The sequence below is a fragment of the Rana temporaria genome, chromosome 3, assembly GCF_905171775.1.
Source record: "Rana temporaria chromosome 3, aRanTem1.1, whole genome shotgun sequence".
Classification (NCBI taxonomy): Eukaryota; Metazoa; Chordata; class Amphibia; order Anura; family Ranidae; genus Rana; species Rana temporaria.
Window position 1 is genome coordinate 159,285,865 of NC_053491.1, and position 21,968 is coordinate 159,307,832.

A 21,968-nucleotide genomic window follows, 5' to 3' on the forward strand; every position below is an offset into this window, starting at 1 on the left:
TGAAATTTGACCCTGGTGTTTAGCAGCTTTCATTTAGGTCTTTTGTCATTTTGCGCTGATTTGTCATCTTTTATATACAGTACATGCGGATGTGGCTCACAGCAGAGGTCCTGTGTGTCCCTGTTCTCCATTTTAGGGATGAATCAAGCTCAATTTTTTGACTGAATTCGAACCTGAAACTAAGCCAAAGATGCACAGGAACCTTGTCCAATACACTCCATGGCCGCCCCGGAGATGTGTGGACCGGTTTAGATGAGAGCTGGTCACACTCTCCTCTCATGCGAATTGGATGCAAGGAAACCCTCATGCAATTAGCATCAGTGTGAACCCAGCCTTAAAGGTGGTAGGGAATACCAAGTTAGTAAACCTTATAGTACAATGGTTAGTTCAGATTAATAAATTAGCAGTTGATTTGTGACTGATGGCAAACTACCTTACTTTTTTTTATCTTTTTTTGTTCTTTTGTTAAAGGTTGCAAAGAGTTTTGACATGGTGCAAAAACAAGGGCGACAGCTGCTGGCCACTGATTTGACTGTTCCATATCCGCCATTTAATGTGACAAATGGATCAGACACCTGCATTCTGATATACGCAACCCAATTTGTGGTCACTGCTAATGACACACAAGTATTTGATCTGACAAATGTGACATTCATAGCACGTTCAGCAAACACTAGCCGATCGGAATGCTCTGATTTCAATACCACGTAAGTAACTTTTGATAAAACATAAAATATTGAACCAATGATGTATTTATATTTATGGAATGGGTTCAATTAACAAACCTGTGTTTTTTTTTGTTATTATTTGCTTGATACCACACTTTATAAATTTCAGATCTCAATTCACAAACATGCTTTGTTTTAGTCAGCTCTGAAAGTATTATTATGGTATTGTTGTAGCACCAAAATTGTATGCAGCACTTTACATATTGGAAATTCACATCAGTTCCTACTCTTAAGAAGCTTACAGTCTAAGGACCCTACACCAAATGCATACATACACATACTAGGACTAATTTAGCCAGGAGCCAACTAACCTACCAATCATGTCTTTGGAGTGTGGGAGGAATCCCACGCAAGCACAGGAAGAACATGGAAACTCAATGCAGGTAGTGTCATGGTTGGAATTTGAATTGAGTACCCTATTACCACAAAACATACGTGCTAACTACTAAGCCACCATTCTGACCAGTACCACTAGACCACTAGTCCACTACTAGTGCTAATATATCACTGTCACGGTTAATTTATCAGCCCTTATGAAAAATTCAAAATAAAAGTAAATTCACAAAGTATACCTCACAGGTTATCACTACTTACAATAACCTCAGCTTCAAGGTGGCGATAGCTGCCCATGGAGAACAAAATAAAACAATACTATTTGAGGTGGTAATAAAATAACACAGAAAATAGGTGTTTTAATTAGATTTTTACATCACATTAAAAAATAAAGATTACACATCTCAGGGACATATATGTGAATTAAACAATTTTAGGGGAACATTATCATGAAAGAAAGTAAGTAGTGATGTAGTGAGTGATGCTATACAGTAACTGTAAACTGTATATGTGTGTGGTACATTATATATGTGAACTGTATATAGAAGGCTGCCTGTCAACAAGATAATAGGATTTTGGGGGGTTGTAGCAACTGTAAAAATAAGATTTTTGTGTTGACTAAAGATTTATGGCATTCTGTAACCAACTCACAACAAAAAAAATCTAATTTATTGCAGTTTATCATTCCATAAACATGATGGCTGTATTAGTTTTCTTTCTTCAGGTTTTTTTCCCTTTATTTTTCACCTGTCGATGTAGGTCAGTAACACACTTCCTTTCCTAAGGTGTCTTTACTCTGGATATGGTGCGCTGTGGTGGTTTTTGCTTACTCTGGATGGAGGAGCAATGAAGACCTCCTTGGAAAGCAGCATTGTCAATATGGGAAAAGGATAGTGCTAGAAGCTCTAGGCCAGCTTTTCTCAACCTTTTCAACACAGAGGAACCCTTAAAATAATGTCTCGCAGGAACCTCTGCTAAAATAACTATATCTACAACTCATGATACATTAGTCTGATGGTCAGTGGGAAGAATGCTCCTTACAATTGTGGTCGTTGGGAAGAATTACCCCCTTACAGATAGCTAAAAAGATCAATGGTGTCAGTGGGAGCTGAAAAGAAGGAAAGGCTCATGTTACCTCTGGAGGAACCCTGGTTGAAAAGCCCTATTCTAGACTAAGGCCTAGTACACACGATAGGTTAAACAGAGGACAGCGGTCTGATAAACCGTTTTCATCGGTCAAAACCGATCGTGTGTGGGCCCCAGAGGTTATTTAACCATCGGTTAAAAAAAAAGTCAACTTGCTTTAAATTTAACCAATGGATTCCTAACCGACAGGAAAAAAACGATCGTTAGTAGGCACAACCATCGGTTAAAAGTCCACGCATGCTCAGAATCAAGTCAACGCATGCTCGGAAGCATTGAACTTTCTTTTTTTTTAGCACGTTGTTGTGTTTTAGGTCACTAAGTTCTGACACGATCGTTTTTTTAACCGATGGTGTGTAGGCGCGACGGACCATCAGTCAGCTTCATCGGTTAACCGATGAAAACGGTCCATCGGTCCGTTCTCATCGGATGGGCCGATCGTGTGTACGCGGCATAAGACACTAAAGCCAAACTCCAACTAACGTTCTTTAAGCAGTTAGAGCAACATAATAAAAGCTAAACATTCTAAGCACCCCAGTCCCTCTACTGTAACTGCCACTTTTGCTGGACATTTTTGATTTTGGGTTTAACACTACATTATTAAAAAACCTTGACAATGTAAACCAAAATCATGCCTTCGCTTGAGGATACAACACAATAATTACTCTTGTATTCCTACACAATGGCAAATCCATACCAACAGGGAACACTGACAGTACTATTTTATTTTGCAGTTTCTATAATAGTTTTTTTTTTTTTTTTAAGAGAATAGTTATGCATGTTCAACATTTGGTGGTGATTGTATTATATATATGCTGTACTTACACTTATGAAGGCAATGTTAAAGCACTAATTTGGAATAGTCCAATGTCATATATATTCTTGTTTTTTATGTGTTCTGTACTTGTGGGTTGTCACATTCCTCTACCTTTATTAACACTCTTACATAATGCAGTATAGGTAAATACATGTGAATTTTTCTCTTTTACGTACTGGCTCATAGATGCTATCTTATTAGGTCAGGTACTCTATTACGTAAAATAACATCTTCCTTTTTTAATTCTACTTAGATTCTACCTATAATACATTGGTTATGACTCTAAGTTATTTTTTCTTTCTTAGATTATCCCTAGTATACTCTAATCCTGGAAATGGACTTACAAGCCTGGAAGTAAGGTGTGTTCTAAACTTGATTTCACTTGAAGTTAATATGAAACGCTGGACAACCAACACTAATCAAACAGTTGAATTACATTCTATTATATTTTATTTTATTATATTATACGTGATTCTATTCCACTATTATTGCAATACAAACACCTCTGCCATGCTATATAGCAAGGAGCGTGATCCCACACAGCAATACAGGGTTGTTACGTCCCTGCTCCCAGCTTGCTAACTGGACAGTAAAAGCTGCCCATTGTAAGCATATTCTTTAGTATAGTTTTGGGATGACAGCACTGTGCAATGAAAATATTACATGATTGTCTGACATTGGGGTTTCACCCTGAATGGCAGGAAGCACACACAAAGACACAATGGTATACCACGTTATTAAAAACTATTGAAAACATTTGCATAGTTAGCTGCATCAATCAGTATTTTTTGTGTTCAGGTTTAACCAGACAGATATCTACAGTTAAATACATTAACCAAATAATACTACTAGATAAATGGTTCCAGAAAAATAACATTAAAGAGTGATCTGAGATGAACTGTTTATTCCAGAATGAATGAGCTTTCACTCTCGTTGGACCACCAAATCCTTGTAGGTATCTATGCATTCATATAAGTTGCAGTAAGCATTGCTTCTACTAAATATATTGCTGTATAGTGCATCCATACAGGTGTAAAAAATATGCATAGTGACATAGATTTGTTGATGTACATGAAGTATTCAATTTTTACCAGTATACTAGCATCTTCAAATGGTTATGTTTCAAGGAGCTACAATAGAAAGTAAACAACTTTTTCACTTAGGCCGCATACACACAGTCGGACAAAACCGATGAGAATGGACCGAGGTTCAGTTTTATCAGTCCAAACTGACCATGTGTATAGCCCATCGGTCTGTTGTCCTTCGGTCCAAAATTTTAAAACATGCTTTAAAACCGAACCGATGGCCCGCTGCCCGATTGGTCCAAACCGATGGTTAATACAGAAAGCATCGGTTCAAAACCCGTGCATGCTCAGAATCAAGTCGACGCATGCTTGGAAGCATTGAACGTCGTTTTATTCAGCACGTCGTGTGTTTGACGTCACCGCGTTCTGACCCGATCGTTTTTTGGAACGATGGTGTGTACGCACATCAGACCATCAGGCCACTTCAGCGGTGAACCGATGGAAATGGCCCGTTGGACCATTCTTATTGGTTTGGAACGACCGTGTGTACAGGGCCTAAGGGTCCTTGAAAGATCCATTTTTAGCCACATTGTAAAATAGACTACATGAATTTCTCCATTGGGAGAAATTATGTTTTACAACATGGTCCCATGAACTTTCTGGTGGAGATACAGTTTACAAATACAAGCACAAAGGCAAAAAAGTCACCCAGACACCCCTTATGTGCTTTCATCAGAGCAAACACACAGTTCCAAAAGCTGATGGTCCTACTACCAGTATGCACTAGAAAGAGCAAAGCTAGCCATACACGTTATGATTCTGCTCATTAAGCTGAATGAGAAAAATCAATAGATTTCCCTATATATGCTAAACTGTGTAGATGAATCTCCCCTACTTGCTATTGCATTTTGACAGCCGCTACTCCCACAGCTGTTGTGTTACCAGAAGAGTGACTATATCTGATTGGCTGCAGTAATCAGAATTTTACACTTGGCTCTTTTTATTTTTAAATTAATGGTTGGCAAGCTGGGTGTTGCCAACAAAGCCACCCATTGCTCACATTTCACAAAGAATTTTAATTTGTGTATGGCTTGCAAAATTATTATGTTATCAGAAAATAAGACAGTAGCACTACCTTTTCCACACATTCTGAAAACGACTGGTCAAAAAGTTAAGCAGTTAAGCTTTCTGTTTCTAATCTGCAGTAGTATCTTGCACATAATTTACAATTGATCATGCAGAAGAAAGTATCAGAAAACACCAAAAGAAGGTTTGTACAAGAGAAATTGCAAATGAATGATCAAACATGCAGGTAGTTATCTAGCAGAATGTTGTGCTTTGTAGAGTGTTGTCATTTTTAGGCATTGGTGGTTCAAAGGGGAGCTGTTTAGGTGGAGAGAAATAAGAAAAACTGTCAATTTGATGCACATTTACAAATAAATTAGAAGTTTAGAAACAAAGGTTATGAAATTGGGGGATGAAGAAGTGCAGACTGCTTGCTATCACTATGCATGAATCGCAAGAAAGGTTGCAGAGACTCACATATATTTCACCTAAAAAAGTTGACTGATGATAACAGATATGGTCGTCTAAAATTCCTTTTGGACTGCGAGTCTAGTGGTAAAAAACAGCAGACTTTATTTACAGTAACCCATCCCTGTCACACTGTTATACTACACCTGTATGGATGCATTATACAGCAAATCAAACTTTACATTTTAGATTTCCCATTACTGTCTGTTCCGGGGGCAAAATGATGACCAGCACGGATAGAGACCAAATAGATCCTGGAAGACCTCTAGAAGCTGGAAATCTATTTAGTAGACACTGCTACTGCAATGATCTCCACTAACTTCCAAGTCCCACGCAGAGTGTCTGCACTGCTGCATTTTCAACATAAGAGGTTGGGCGCTTGGCATGGCAGCCATTCAAAGAACTGCCCAACCTCTCCACTTCAACCAATCAGAGAACGCTTTGTATTCACTGAGAAAATGCTGCATGCTTCCCTGAATGGCACCTGTGCTGAGTGACTGACCTCCTGTGCTCAGAATACAGCAGGGAAACCAATCAGCATGGGACACAGAAGCATTTGGAGATCACTGCTGTAGTGGAGGATACTATAGATATTTTCCACCTCTAGAGTAATCCCACAGGTATGGTATATGCATAAAACTAAACAAATAGTGAAAAAAAGAGAATAATAGGCACTCCTTCTGATTCCTTCCACCCCACTGCGCCAATGACTGTGCGAACCTCAAAAAAAGCAGCTACTTAAATAATAATAATGTGCACCAAAAATTCGGAATGAACAAAATAGTAGCGCTAAAAAATAACTAAACGTTTCTAAATATTAAACAATACATTTGTGATACAGAAAATATTGTGAGGAATGCAGGAATATATAAATAAAGTGAAAAAAATGTATAAATATATATGTGAAAAAGCATCCACATAGAAAATCCAAGGTGATAATATTCCAGGTGAAAGCAATTAAAGTGTCCAAAGGAAAACAAATCTTCAAAAAATCTTCTCAATATGAGACCTTTCACCACACCAAAGTGCTCAGTGACTCCACACCCATAAGAATTGCACTTACCAATGCGATATGCCTTGCATTCTCATACTTGGCACAAACAGCAAAATATTTCTCCACACGAACTGACCAATTCCACCAGTGATTCTCACAAGCCGAATCGTTGTTCCACATGAAAAGTAAAGTGACTCCAATGGTGAAGTATAGGGCCCCGTACACACGTCCGAGGAACTCGACGGGCAAAACACATCGTTTTGCTCGTCGAGTTCCTTGTGAAGCCGCCGAGGATCTCGGCGAGCCGAAATTTCCCATTGAACAATGAGGAAATAGAGAACATGTTCTCTATTTCCTCGCCGAGATCCTCGTTGGCTTCCTCGGCCCAAAAGTGTACACACGGCCGGGTTTCTCGGCAGAATTCAGCTCCGACCGAGTTTCTGGCTGAATTCTGCCGAGAAACTCGGTCGTATGTACGGGGCCTATCAGTATATTTAGGTCCGCTGTGACCATAATGCAACAAGATTCCTGTGAGGAACCCGCAGCTTAGTTCACTATTAAAGTGCCTTGATTTGCTGTATCAAATGTGAGTGCAATGTGTGAAGCTGTTTTACTGATTTTAAATAAACAAGTTTGATATACTTCACCATTGGAGTCACTTTACCTTTCATGTGGAACAACGATTCGGCTTGTGAGAATCACTGGTGGAATTGGTCAGTTCGTGTGGAGAAATATTTTGCTGTTTGTGCCAAGCATGAGAATGCAAGGCATATCGCATTGGTAAGCACAATTCCTATGGGAGTGGAGTCACTGGGCACTTTGGTGTGGTGAAAGGTTTTATATTAAGAAGACACTTTTTTTTTTTTAAAGTGTAAATTTTATTGTACATGTTCATAGCATAACACAGCAGCTTAATACAGTACATATTTTCACGTCTCATGGAACAGAAGGAATTTCAGATAAACTCAGCGTCATTATAGTACAACACGTACACATTATCCGACAAGCATATCCATCGTACTCTTTTCCCATTTTCCAATAACATAACCCTATCAACTTTAACAGAAAATAAAACAACAAAAAAAAAAAAGGAAAAGAAAAGAAAAAAAAGAGAAAGGCTTATTTCCCCTATATCTCCTAGTACCGAGCTCTATCTAATCCGGCCTCCAACCAACCAGTTAGCTCCCACTGTATGTATCTTGGCCTTCAAATCACACCATCATACCCTTTATACCTCTACATCTCCCGAGACCTTCTCAATCCATCCCGCCCACACCTTCTCAAACTTTTTTGGGCAACCTCTAGCCGCGTACGTCAGTTTGTACATTGGCAGTGCATTATTCACCAGTTTCATCCAACCCTGCAGAGACGGGGGGATGGTTTTCGCCAGTTAATGGCCAGAGCCTTTTTAGCATAGCAGAACAATGGGGGTTATCCACAAAGCCGCGGCGCAACGTAACTTTTCGGATTTAAGTTACTCCGCCGCAAAATTCCCAAGTTAGGTGCCGATCCACAAAGCACTTACCTGGAACTTTGAGGCGCTGTAACTTAAATCCGTCCGGCGCAAGGTGTTCCTATTCAAATGGGCGAGTCCCATTTAAATTAGGCGCGCTCCCGCGCCGGACGTACTGCGCATGCTCCGTCGGGTAACTTACCCGACGTGCATTGCGCTAACTGACGTCGCTCCGACGTCATTTGCTTAGACATTAACGTAAATGGCGTCCAGCGCCATTCACGGACGTCTTACGCAAACGACGTAGAATTTAAAATTCGACGCGGGAACGACGGCCATACTTAACATGGCTTAAGACAACTAGGGCTTAGCCCTAGTTTTACGTGGCGGAACTCGACGTAAACGACGTAGATTTAGAGCGACGGGCCCGTCGGAGCATTCGTGGATCGCCGTAACTGGTTATTTGCATATTCTACGCCGGCCGCAATGGCCTCGCCACCTAGCGGCCGGCCTAGAATTGCATCCTTAAGATCCGACAGTGTAATTCAATTACACATGTCGGATCTTCGTCCTAACTATGGGAAACTGAGTCTGTGGATCAGTTCCATATTTAGGACCAGGGATACGACGGAGTAACAGCAGTTACTCCGCCGTATCTCTTTTGAGGATCTGGCCCAATGTTCTCAACAGTGTTTTCTTTGATACAGATAATTCCTCCTCCTCCAGGTCACCTAACAGGCACCTAGCCGGGGAATATATATTAGGTAGATCCAAGTTAGCCTCCAGAAATGTCAACACTTCCTTCCAGAACCCCTCCACTCGAGGGCATTTCAGACCATATGAAAGAAATCGCCCTCCGCCGCCTGGCAGCGGGGGCAATCAGATGAGTCCCCTCTACCCATTTTGTGTAACCGTTTGGGAGTGTAGTACACTCTATGTAAAAAATTAAATTGTGTTATTTTGTCTCTAGCCGAGATCATCGATGGTACCAGTGAGTCAAGGGCTTCAGACCATGATTCGTCAGTGAGAGAGGGTATGTCCGCTTGCCACTGCGCCCTAACCCTCTCCATTCTAGGAGAGGAGGACGTCAGCAGCATAAAGTAGTACCTAGAGATTAGTTGGGAGTGATCCCCATCAGTGAGCAATTTCTCCATTTTGGAGGGGGAGAGCGCCACCACCCCCCCCTGTATTGTGCCGTTACGGCATGACGCAGCTGCAGGTATCGAAAAAAGAAAGTGTTAGGGATCCCATACTCTGTCTTCATGTCTATAAAACTTCTAAATACCCCATTCCTGAACAGCTGATGGGCATACTTGACCCCATACGTTGCCCAGCACGACCCATCCGGTACCTTGGCTATCTCTTTAAGTCGGGGATTATGCCACAGGGGGGCATTGGGAGAGAAGAAGACACTTTAATTGTTTTCATCTGGAATATTATCACCTTGGATTTTCTATGTGGACGCTTTTTCACATATATATTTATACCATTTTTTCACTTTATTTATATATTCCTGCATTTCTCACAATATTTTCTGTATCACGAATGTATTGTTTAATATTTAGAAATGTTTAGTTATTTTTTAGCGCTACTATTTTGTTCATTCAGAATTTTTGGTACACATGGTATATGCATAGTTAAACTGGACCAAATTGGACCAAGGTAACTGTAAAAAATGCCATACCTCGAAGTTCTTCTTAAACCACTTGTCAACTGTCTAACGACGATATACCGGCAGAATGGCACGACTGGGCAAAGCAACATACCTGTATGTTGCTTTGAATTTCCCGCTGTGCGGGTACTCCATGCCCGTGGGACCCGTGGGCACGATGTCTGTCGGTGTCCCGCGATCGTGTCACAGAGCTGCAGAATAGGGAGATGCCTGTGTAAACAAGGCATTTCCCTGTCGCATATCGAAAATGTTGCTAAAATGTTACTAAAGTTACGAAAATTCTCGTACGACAGAATAAAAAAACGGAAGTGATGTAATGTGTTGTAGTATATTCCTATTGTATTTTTGGACGACAACTATACTGATTAAACGAACATCATACCATCTGGTATCGTACGAGAAAAAAATTCACGTTTGTCCGATCGGATAATATGGGATGAACTCTTGTCCGGCTCTCGAAAAATCTGTACTAACGATCTGATTATCGTACGATTGATTCGAAAGTGGTATTTTTCATCCAATTTTCGGATTGTGTGTATGGTCCATTAAGATATTTTGCCGTTCTACTTAAAAAAAAAAACGACATATATTATTGTGTAATGCTACTTATTTTATTATTGTTTTAATATTTTTCTAGATTTGTTATGTCTAATATGTTCTACACTGGCTCTGCAAGAAACTGGTTCAACATAGATTCCATTCTTATAATCCCCAATGAAGATATTCTGAGAAATGCTTCATTCCAAACTACTTATTCCTCCGCACCAGCAGAGTACTCCTTCCACTGCCAGCAAGTAGGGACAAGTTCATTGTATGCAGAGACATTTGTTCCTGCTAATAGTGAAGCTAACAACTGGAGGATATATATTGCCGAGTTCCAGGTAAGAAGAATATTTTCTAATTTTAAAATACTAATTTATAATTGATTAAATATTGTCCTTTTTGGAATGGGGGCTAATGTACAAAGCCTAATTCTTGTAACAGCACAAATATTTTTTACACTAATACTGCAGAAATGAATTTTCACTTTGAAAAACACAAGCTCTTCCATACTTCACCTCTTTTAGAGTAGATTGGATACAGGCTCATTTAATTTGGCATAGTGATCAAAGAAAAACCCAGGCGCTGAAGCAACTGTTAATTCCTAAAAGTTTACTGCATGTTTCCTGAACACACAATATCATAAAATCTTTCAGTAAATTCACTTTATCACACAAAATACTTATTTTACTCCTTTGTGATATACTCCTACATCAGACCTAGTTTTTCAGCAGTCACACTTTTGGATCCAGCTCTTACACAGCTTACTTCTGTAAAAACACAAACAGTGAAAAGTGCTAAAATCTCAGGGATAGAAGAGTAAGATCCCTTTCACGCTGGGGCTACGCCGTGTTGGTTTTTTGCCGCTTTTTGGCTGCTAGTGGGGCACTCTTAACCCCCGCTAGTGGCTGAACAAAGGGTTAAAAGTGCCCATGTTGCGGCGCTGCCAAATCGATTTGCAGGCACTTCGGCAGCGCTACCTATTCAGGTCTGTGCAGCGGCCGCCATGTAGCAGGCTCCTCTGTGTGTGGATGTGCAGGGAGTCAGGAAGATGTCAAGGGAACCTCTCGATGACTGAACCTGTCGGAGAGCTGTCTGGTCTGGAGTCGACCTGGCCAATCAGAACACGTTTTGGAGGCAGAGCCTTAGGGGCCCTAAGGAAAGGTATACCAATGTCCCTCTAAAAGGGTGAAACAGGAGTGAAACATAGTGGGTTATTTTGATGACACATGTTTCGGGGGCATATCCCCCCTTTCTCAAGTCTGGAAGTTCAATCCTACAGAAAAAATTCTTAGAGAAAAAGTCAGGGAACCAGGAAGGATGAAAAATTTACTGATCTTTAGTACAAACTTTAACAACCATCACAGAGCCGTATAGAAAATAATCAGGATTGGCCCATCCTCTTACAGGATACAAAATTGGAAAAAGTCTTACCTGAAAAACCAAATGTCGGTTTCAGGAAAGAATTCATTTAAAAACGGTGCATCTGTTCTAAAGTAAATAATGAGAAAGTGTAAGTTAGTAAAGCGGCACACACCAGAGAAAATACTCTTTCTACTAAATGTAACTGTAATAATACACTTTCTAGCACAGTATTTTTCTAGTTTTCAGGAAAACTAGAAAGCTAGAAATGTTAAGAATATTATGGCCAAGACGCTTATGTATTATAATCATTTTATATATGCATTTGTTTTGACTATTCCAGGGAGCTGTGATAGGTACTAAAGACATTTTTTTTTTAATTCTACATATCTGATATTGTATATAATTTGGTCCATATTTATATACATACAGTATATACACATAATTTATATTTTATATATTTCTTATGCTTTTAATTTGTTTTATTTTTCTCTGTGTATATTCCTGGAAAACCTCAATATGAACTTTTTTGTACAGTAGCAATATAAGGAACTAGGAAAAACTTGAAAGCATGGGTCAGCTTGTATGTGCTGTTTCTCCTTAGGCCCCTTTAACACTGGCTTTTCGATCAGGTCCACCTGTGGGTTTTTCAGGCGGACCTGATTGGATGCTCCATTTACCTCTATATAGCGGCGGATGTCAGCAGTGATATGTCCGCTGACGCCCGCTGCTATCTGATCCGATTCTGTCCGCGAAATCCAGTCAGATGGTAACACTATTTTCTATCCGTCTGGCGGATCGCATCCGATCGGATCGGATGAAAATGGACAGGCGGTCCATTTTCATCTGATCGCTCCATAGAGGAGCGCAGGGCTCTGACAGGTCCATCTCTGCACAGTGAGTGGAGACAGACCTGTCATCCACCTGCTCAGATGGGATCAATGGATTGATCCCCTGCTGGGCAAAGCAGAGTCCGCCGTGCAGAACGTTCATGTGAAAGGACCCTGTGGGTCTCTCTTTTTCTCTTTTTAATGTCAGAATGGATTTACCACAGAGGTGGCTTGTTTACTATATATTTCCCAATGGTTACTAGAGGAGACGGTAGAAAGATAATCCTGAATCTGCTTTTGTGGTGTACCAGGGACAGCTACAGATGTACTAGCACCTATAAGGGTAATACTGTATGTGACTGCCTAAAGGACTTCCAAAAAAGTGCAGAAAATGGGGAATGCTTATTGACAGTTATCTTGTTAGCATCCCGATGATGTCACTTTGTTGTAAATGAGTCAACTGCTGCATTGTAGCCAAGAGATTTAATAACCCATTTAACCCTAGCCTTATTCGGGTCAATAAACATGTGAGTCAACAGAATCAAAATACAAATCAGTTCAAATGAAAGTAGTAATATATGGGGGCTGAAATACTAAAGACAAATACTGTAGACTGTGCACATTGAAAGTGCAGTTGCACTCTGCAAAGGAATTTGCCCCAGAGCTTAGTAAATGAACTTCACGTTGCAAAGAATACCCAATCACTATGCACAAATTAAGGCACATGTAGCCTTATCTGGCTTTTGTACATTTATATATACTATGCTCTCCTAGGCAAAGGTTTCTATTTTGCGGCCTCTCTTAAATCCCCGGAGACCTTACTGCTTTCTTTAAACATAATCCTATCACCCTATTTAGTTATAATTAATAATGTACCCATCTGTGATTTTTCTGGGTTCTTTTTGTTTTTTGCAAATTTGCCATGCAAATGTTTCAGAACAACTGTCAGGCCTCGTACACACGGCCGAGGAACTCGACGTGCCAAACACATCGAGTTCCTCGGCCAGTTCAGCACTGAAGCCGCCGAGGAGCTCGGCGGGACGAGAGCTCCCATAGAACAACGAGGAAATAGAGAACATGTTCTCTATTTCCTCGCCGAGCTCCTCGTCGGCTTCCTCGGCCGAAAGTGTACACACGGCCGGGTTTCTCGGCAGAATTCAGCCAGAAACTCGGTCGGAAGCTGAATTCTGCCGAGGAAACTGGTCGTGTGTACGGGGCCTCAGACTCATATATAAAGTTATGTTTTCTTTTGTTAACTGATGCAAATCCTCTAAATAAAAAAAGAAAACATGAATACCCAATCACATGCAGGGAAAATAAAAAAAAAGCATAATAGTTGCTTGTACGATTGGATGGTTGAAGTCAGCAAAGCTTCCCCTAATTTTTTAAGTTCCGGAGCAAATTCCCTTTCAGAGTGCAATTGCATTTGCAAAGTGAACAGTTTATTTACTTTTGGTAAATCAACTCTTATATAACTTAAAAAAGTTTGCAGCTTGATAATGAAAATTTGAATAACTTTTACTCCTACACTTTAAATGTATTGCAAAATCCAGTCATATACATTCTTTTGTTTTTTAAAAGAATGTCGGGATAGATTTGTATTTTATCCTTACATATGAGCTATGTAAAACTATCTGTCGGTTTATGAAAACACAGAGGCCCGGATTCAGAAACAACTTACGCCGACGTATCTATTTTTACTCCGCGTAAGTCCACGGATGCGCCTTTGTAACTATGCGCCTTATTCAGCAAACAAGATACGCCTGAATTTTGGCTTAATACGACCGACGTAAGTCTCCTATCTTGGGTGCATATTTACTCTGGCCGCTAGGGGCGCTTCCATTGATTTACGCATCGAATATGTAAATGACCTAGATACGCCGATTCACCAACGTACTTGCGCCTTTCGCAGTAAGCTATGCCGTTTACATAAGGCGTACGTCCGGCGTAAAGTTATTTCACATAAAGCAGGGGTAAGTCATGTTAGGGTATGGACGACGGAACAGCCGTCGTATTTTACGTAGTTTACGTAAGTCGTACGTGAATGGGGCTGGGCGTAGGTTACGTTCACGTCGTAGGCATTGAGCCGTCGTATCTTAGGGAGTATATGCGACGTGATTCTGAGCATGCGCGCGCATGCGCCGTTCGTTCGGCCCTTCATTTACATGCGGTCACGCTTAATTTTAATACAGCACGCCCACTACCTGCCTACTTTGAATTAGGCGGGCTTACGCCGGCCCATTTACGCTACGCCGCCGTAACTTAGGGAGCAAGTGCTTTGTGAATACTGGCCTTGCCTCTCTATGTTATGTCGGCATAGCGCATATGAGATGCGCTACGCCCGCACAAAGATACGCCGCTGTACGTGAATCTGGGCCAGATTTTTCATTAACAAGTCAAGAAAGACCTAGTCAGGGTGCCAACTGCAGTAAAAGCCCTGGACAGTAGCAGAAAAATAGAGTACACAGATCTTAACTTATCACCAACTCATTTGGCATTACTTCCATGTGTTATTTCCAATTTATTCTGATACTTATTTATTTGTTTGCACAACCTCACTGGGAGATCGGATTCCTATAATTTGTGGCTCCTGCAATTTGAGATGTATGAATTCATGAAATTGGCTAAGATTATTGCGTAAAGTTCTATATGTGTATATAATTATTAAATGTGCCAGCTAATTGATGTTAATATTTATGAATTATGCAATGAGGCTATAAACAATGATATCTCGTTGCTGAGCTGCAAATTAAACTAAACAGCTAACTGCAGCTTAGATTGAATTCTGTAAATAGGAGAGCCCCATATTTTTAAATATAGATATTAATGACTATCAATTTGTATCTGTTATAAAAAACCTGTACTGAATGAAATATGTAGGCTTTTTGAAAACATAACATGCCTGGCTGGCACTGACTTCATTACTGTTATGCCACGTACACACAATAATTTTTCAGCATGAAAATTTTTTTGTTTTTAAAAAACGTCATTTAAAATGATCGTGTGTGGGCTGCACATCGTTTTTTAGGTTCTGAAAAACGTCATTTTTTGCATTTTTTAACGTAGTTTTAAACGATGTCGTTTTAAACGATGTCGTTTTAAACGATGTCGTTTTAAACGATGTCATTTTAAACGATGTCGTTTTTCGGGTTGTAAAAAATGATGTGTGTGAGCTAAAACGACGTAAAAACCCTGCTCATGCTCAGAAGCAAGTTATGAGAAGGGAGCGCTCGTTCTGGTAAAACTACCATTCTAACTGGAGTAAGCACATTCATCACGCTGTAACAGACAAAAAAGCGCAAATCGTCTTTTACTAACACGGAATCAGCTAAAGCAGCCCAAAGGCGAATGGAACTTCCCCTTTAAAGTGCCGTCGTACGTGTTGTACATCACCGCGCTTTGCTAGATCATTTTTTTAAAACGATGGTGTGTAGACAACATTGTTTTAATGATGAAGTTGGGAAAACTTCGTTTTTTAGACATACTGAAAAACGACGTTTTCTTTCACGCTGAAAAATGATCGTGTGTACGTAGCATCATAGTCACTGACCTGCAAAAAGAATGTAGCCAGTGGATTCAGAAATATGTTAGAACTACTGATTTGTACACTTGGGGCCAAATCCTCAGCCAGGCGGCGTAACTTAACTTTCAGCAGTTAAGTTACACTGACTTAAAGTTTTTACCTAAGTGCCTGATCCTCAAAGCACTTACGTAAAAATTTCAAGCAGTGTAAGTTAAGTGCCGCCGTCGTAAGGCGTTCCTCCTCTCCGGGGGGCGTTTACAATTTAAATGAGGCGCGCTCCCGCGCCGGCCGTACTGCGCATGCGCGTGACGTCATTTTCCCGACGTGCATCGCGCGAACGTAATTGACGCCGGGCGGCTTTGTGGATTGCGACGGGACACTAAAGTTACGACGGGTGAAAAAAAGACGCGTCGGGAAAACAAATAATTTTAAAAAAAAATGACAGCGTCGCTCGGCATGCATTCCTGAGGGAGAACTCCATGCCAATTTTCAATGAAAAAAACGGCATGGGTTCCCCCTCAGGAGCATACCAGGCCCTTAGGTCTGGTATGGGTTGTAAGGAGACCCCCCTCCGCCGCAAAATTGACGTAGGGGGTCCCCCTACAATCCATACCAGACCCGTATCCAAAGCACGCTACCCGGCCAGCCAGGAAGGGGGTGGGGACGAGCGGGCGCCCCCCCCCCCCTCCTGAGCCGTGCCAGGCCGCATGCCCTCAACATGGGGGGGTTGGGTGCTCTGGGGCAGGGGGGCGCACTGCGGGCCCCCCCACCCCAGAGCACCCTGTCCCCATGTTGATGAGGACAGGACCTCTTCCCGACAACCCTTGCCATTGGTTGTCGGGGTCTGCGGGCGGAGGCTTATCGGAATCTGGGAGTCCCCTCAAATAAGGGGGCCCCCAGATACCGGCCCCCCACCCTAAGTGAATGGATATGGGGTACATCGTACCCCTATCCATTCACCTGGAGGCAAAAAGTAAAAGTTAATAAACACACAACACAAGGCTTTTTGAAATATTTTATTATTCTGCTCCGGACGCCCCCCCTGTCTTCGTTATTAGCTCAATTACCAGGGGGGGCTTCTTCTTCCACTCTCCGGGGGTCTTCTCCGCTCTCCGGGGGTGTTCCGCTCTCCGGGGGGGGCTTCTCCGGACTCCGGGGGGGCTTCTCCGGACTCCGGGGGGCTTCTTCCATCTTCTCCCCTCTTCCGCTCTTGACTCGGCGAACCCCGGTTCTTCTGCAGCTCTCCGGTGCCTTCTTCTTCAGCGCTGGCTGCCTGCTATGTTTGTGTGTTAGCTCGATTTCAAACAGGCAGCCGGCGCGGTCTTCTGTGACGTCAGGGTCTTCTGGTCTTCTGTTCTTCCTATGTTGCCTCGTCGCCTCTTGTCGCTGTAATGATGGAAGCGCGCCTTGCATCACATTTATATAGGCATCGCCGTCCCATCATGCTCCGGTAGGTACCCACGTGGTGGGTGCACGTGGGTAGGCACCCACCACGTGGGTACCTACCGGAGCATGATGGGACGGTGATGCCTATATAAATGGGATGCAAGGCGCGCTTCCATCATTACAGCGACAACAGGCGACGAGACAACATCGGAAGAACAGAAGACCAGAAGACCCTGACGTCACAGAAGACCGCGCCGGCTGCCTGTTTGAAATCGAGCTAACACACAAACATAGCAGGCAGCCAGCGCTGAAGAAGAAGGCACCGGAGAGCTGCAGAAGAACCGGGGTTCGCCGAGTCAAGAGCGGAAGAGGGGAGAAGATGGAAGAAGCCCCCCGGAGTCCGGAGAAGCCCCCCCGGAGTCCGGAGAAGCCCCCCCCGGAGAGCGGAACACCCCCGGAGAGCGGAGAAGACCCCCGGAGAGTGGAAGAAGAAGCCCCCCCTGGTAATTGAGCTAATAACGAAGACAGGGGGGGCGTCCGGAGCAGAATAATAAAATATTTCAAAAAGCCTTGTGTTGTGTGTTTATTAACTTTTACTTTTTGCCTCCAGGTGAATGGATAGGGGTACGATGTACCCCATATCCATTCACTTAGGGTGGGGGGCCGGTATCTGGGGGCCCCCTTATTTGAGGGGACTCCCAGATTCCGATAAGCCTCCGCCCGCAGACCCCGACAACCAATGGCAAGGGTTGTCGGGAAGAGGTCCTGTCCTCATCAACATGGGGACAGGGTGCTCTGGGGTGGGGGGGCCCGCAGTGCGCCCCCCTGCCCCAGAGCACCCAACCCCCCCATGTTGAGGGCATGCGGCCTGGCACGGCTCAGGAGGGGGGGGGGGCGCTCGCTCGTCCCCACTCCCTTCCTGGCTGGCCGGGTAGCGTGCTTTGGATACGGGTCTGGTATGGATTGTAGGGGGACCCCCTACGTCAATTTTGCGGCGGAGGGGGGGTCTCCTTACAACCCATAACAGACCTAAGGGCCTGGTATGCTCCTGAGGGGGAACCCATGCCGTTTTTTTCATTGAAAATTGGCATGGAGTTCTCCCTCGGGAATGCATACCAAATGCCGTCGCTTGAATGGGCCTTTACAAGGTGTGACTAACTTTACACTTTGTAAAAGCAGCCCTAGTTTTACACCAGGCAAACTAACACTTACGGCGTAAAAACTAGGTACAAAAGCTTTGAGGATCGCCCTAAGTGCTAATTTGCATACTAACAGAGGCATTTCGACTCGAAATGCCCCCAGTGGCGGATGCGGTACTGCATCCTAAGATCCGGCAGTGTAAGTCCCTTACAGATGTCGGATCTTCTGCCTAACTTAGGAAAACTGCTTCTGAGGATCAGTTCCAAAGTTAGAACCAGAGATACGACGGCTTACGCCGGAGTATCTCTTTTGTGGATATGGCCCTTGGTCTTTTAGGTCAATGAAGAAAGTATAGTACTTTTTTACATATAAAAACCTCTGTAAGGGTTTTAATTATTTTCAGGGGGTCTCCTTAATCTGATATTGCCATCTAGGAGGAAAGTGAGGGAGAATCTCCAATGCAGTAACTATATCAAACTGATAGGCCTCGTACACACGACCGAGTTACTCGTCGGCCGAAACACATCATTTTTCTCATCAAGTTCCTTGTTAGGCTTGTCGAGGAACTGGACAAGCTTGCTTTGCGTACACACTGTCAAGACAAAATCTCCTCGTTCTCAAGCACGGTGACCTACAACACATACAACGGCAGGGGAAGTTCGATTCCACTGGCACAACTCTTGGGGCTGCTTTTCGCTAATTTCATGTGTTTGCGTGTTAAATAAAAGTTTGGTAAGAGACAATTTGCACTTTTCAGTCTGTTACAGCTTGAAAAATGTGTTATCTCCATTACAAATGCTACTTTTACTCCCGTCTCATACTTTATTCTGAGCAAGCGCGGGTTTCTTAGCATACACACGCTCGAGTTTCTCGTCGAAAACCAGCCCGACGAGGAACTCGACGAGCCAATTTGAGACTCTCGTCGAGGAAATAGAGAACTTGCTCTATTTGTTGCTCGTCGAGTTCCTCGACAGTTTCCTTGATGAAAAATGTACACACTACCAGTTTCCTCTGCAAAAAAGCTCCCCCACCAAGTTTCTTGATGGATTCTGCAGAGGAAACTGGTTGTGTGTACGAGTCCATAGGAGTTCTATGGATCCCCAAACTAGGCATAATGTGTGTTAGAAATAGATATTCCAATACAATTGTTTTTTAGAGCATGGCAAGAGTTTTTATAGAAGTTGTAGCTGTTTATTGTCTCACAGTTTGTGATAGATGTATGATGTTTTGGCTCCAACAAATCCTGTTTTGCTGTATACTCTGCTGAGATAATATACATTATTTATTGTATTTTCTTAAAAAAAAAAAAAAAAACATGTGGTTTTGGCCTGCTATGGATTGGATTAAGCTAAAGAGATGTATCAATTGTGATATGTATTTTGTATGTCATTATCTGTCCTGCAACGCTGCTGGATATTATTTGATTGGACTTATTTTTAGGATAGTGCTAGAAATGATTTGGCTCATCTTCCCTATGAACATAAAAACAAGATTGTTCACCTAAAATATATTTAATATTAGAAAAACTTCTTTAAACAGATCTCTGTATTTTACAGAATTCTCACTGAAGTTAGGAATTGAAGGGATTCATTATATATATATTTATTACATTTTTATAAAGATTCAATAAATGTGTAGAAGAATCTAAAAAAAATGTGAATTACCCTAAATGAAAATGAAAGCTTGAAACAGGCATAGTTTTTCAACATAATCATGGTCCTTTAGTAGAGTACACCTACAAATGTAAATTAGACATTTAAATGGCTTCAAACATGCTTGGGATAAATATAGATCTATACTCGGACAATAAAGTTAACGAAAAACAACCCCCAAAAAAACAGACAAAAATAAATAAACAATAACCAAGAAAATAAAAAATGGGCAGACTCGATGGACTACTCAGTCTTTTTCTGCCATCACTTATCTGTTTCTTATTGTCAGTTGATCTTAAGGGATTGTAACAGAATACTTTTCAAAAACATAGCAAGCTTGGTAATATAGATAAGATAAAATCTTTGAATGGTTTCCATAGCCTGGGTTAAAAGAGTTAATCAACAAATTGTTGCATCTTTCTCTTACAAAATAACAATAACACTTAGAGCCGGTTCACACTGGGGTGGCACGACTTCGGGGGCGAATCGGCAAGGCGTCTCTGACAACTTCAGAGGCGACTTGCAAAATGACTTCTGTATAGAAGTCAATGCAAGTCACCCCGAGTCGCCCCCAAAGTCGTACATGAACCTTTTTCTAAGTCAGAGCGACTTGCGTCGCTCCTATTAAAACGGTTCTATTGAATATAATGGGACGCGACTTGTTAGGCGGCTGAGTTGCCTGACGAGTTGCCCCAGTGTGAACCGGCTCTAACATTGATTTTGGAATATGTAGAGAATAAACGATTATACATTTTTTAATAACGATGTTAGAAAAGTGTCTTAGGTTAACCTGAAATTTCACTATACAGAGACATTAATACCATTAATGATTAGTAAGATTATCCCCTCTGCACAAAATGTACCGTACTTTAACACATATTTATGTCTTGCATTGGATTAGTGTACTATAACTAAACTTTATAGGAGGATTGTTCTTTGTAAATTTAATCTGAACTCTAGGCACATTTTTAACCACTTTCCTACCAGGGCAATTTAAACTTTTTTTTTTTTTTTTTTTTGCACACATGATAAAATCTGCTTTTTTTTTTTACTATAAATTATTGTAACACCCCCCCCCCCCCCCTAAAAAATGTTATTTCTGAAAGCAGATATCAAACATGTATTTTCAGGGGAAAAATACACTAAAAATGAATTGTATCACATACACAGCTGAGGTTGAGAACTTTATTTAACCACTTGACTCCCATGCTGTTTATAAACGTACATTGGTAGACGAATAGTAAATGACTTACAAGCTAAAACTTGATGCTATTTCATTCTTGTATAGTATGCTCATTGTAAAATTTAATTTTAACAGGCATGCCATGACTTAGCTTGTGTACAAAACACCTTGTTTGTGAGTTTAGGTCTTAGTGTTAGGAGTGAAAATAAAATTATGTGAGGAAGACAGATGGGGGGTTATTTACTAAAACCGGAGAGTGCAAAATCTGGCACAACTCTGCATAGAAACCAATCAGCTTCCAGGTTTTACTGCCAAAGCTTAATTGAACAAGCTGAAGTTAGCTGATTGGATACGATGTACAACTGCTCCAGATTCCGAGCGCTCCAGTTTTAATTAAATCTACACTATGATGTGAAAGACCTCCAGCCCTGTTCAGCGATGGTTGCCTCAGTTTGATGTAAACGGCTTCTTTCAAGTCCCATGTGTACCAGTTGTCCTCTCTATCCAAAATGTGCATCTCATTGTCCTCAAAATTATGCCCCTTTTCCTTAAGTTTTAGGGAAACTGTCTTAACTTGCTGAATTTTCCCTAATGTTGGTTAAAGAAAATACAATTTAATCCAGGTATTCATTAATACATTTTTTTTAATGTTTT

General features: G+C 41.6%; 1 protein-coding gene across 1 annotated transcript in view; it reads left to right on the top strand.

The window, feature by feature from the left end:
• The window catches only part of LOC120931843 (V-type proton ATPase subunit S1-like), a 130,108-nt gene that overhangs the window by 99,394 nt on the left and 8,746 nt on the right, over positions 1–21,968 (top strand). The window contains exons 7-9 of the mRNA XM_040343715.1: positions 472–707; positions 3,327–3,380; positions 10,336–10,579. Of these exons, the coding sequence (XP_040199649.1) occupies positions 472–707; positions 3,327–3,380; positions 10,336–10,579 (534 nt within the window). The remainder of the gene's footprint in view (positions 1–471; positions 708–3,326; positions 3,381–10,335; positions 10,580–21,968) is intronic.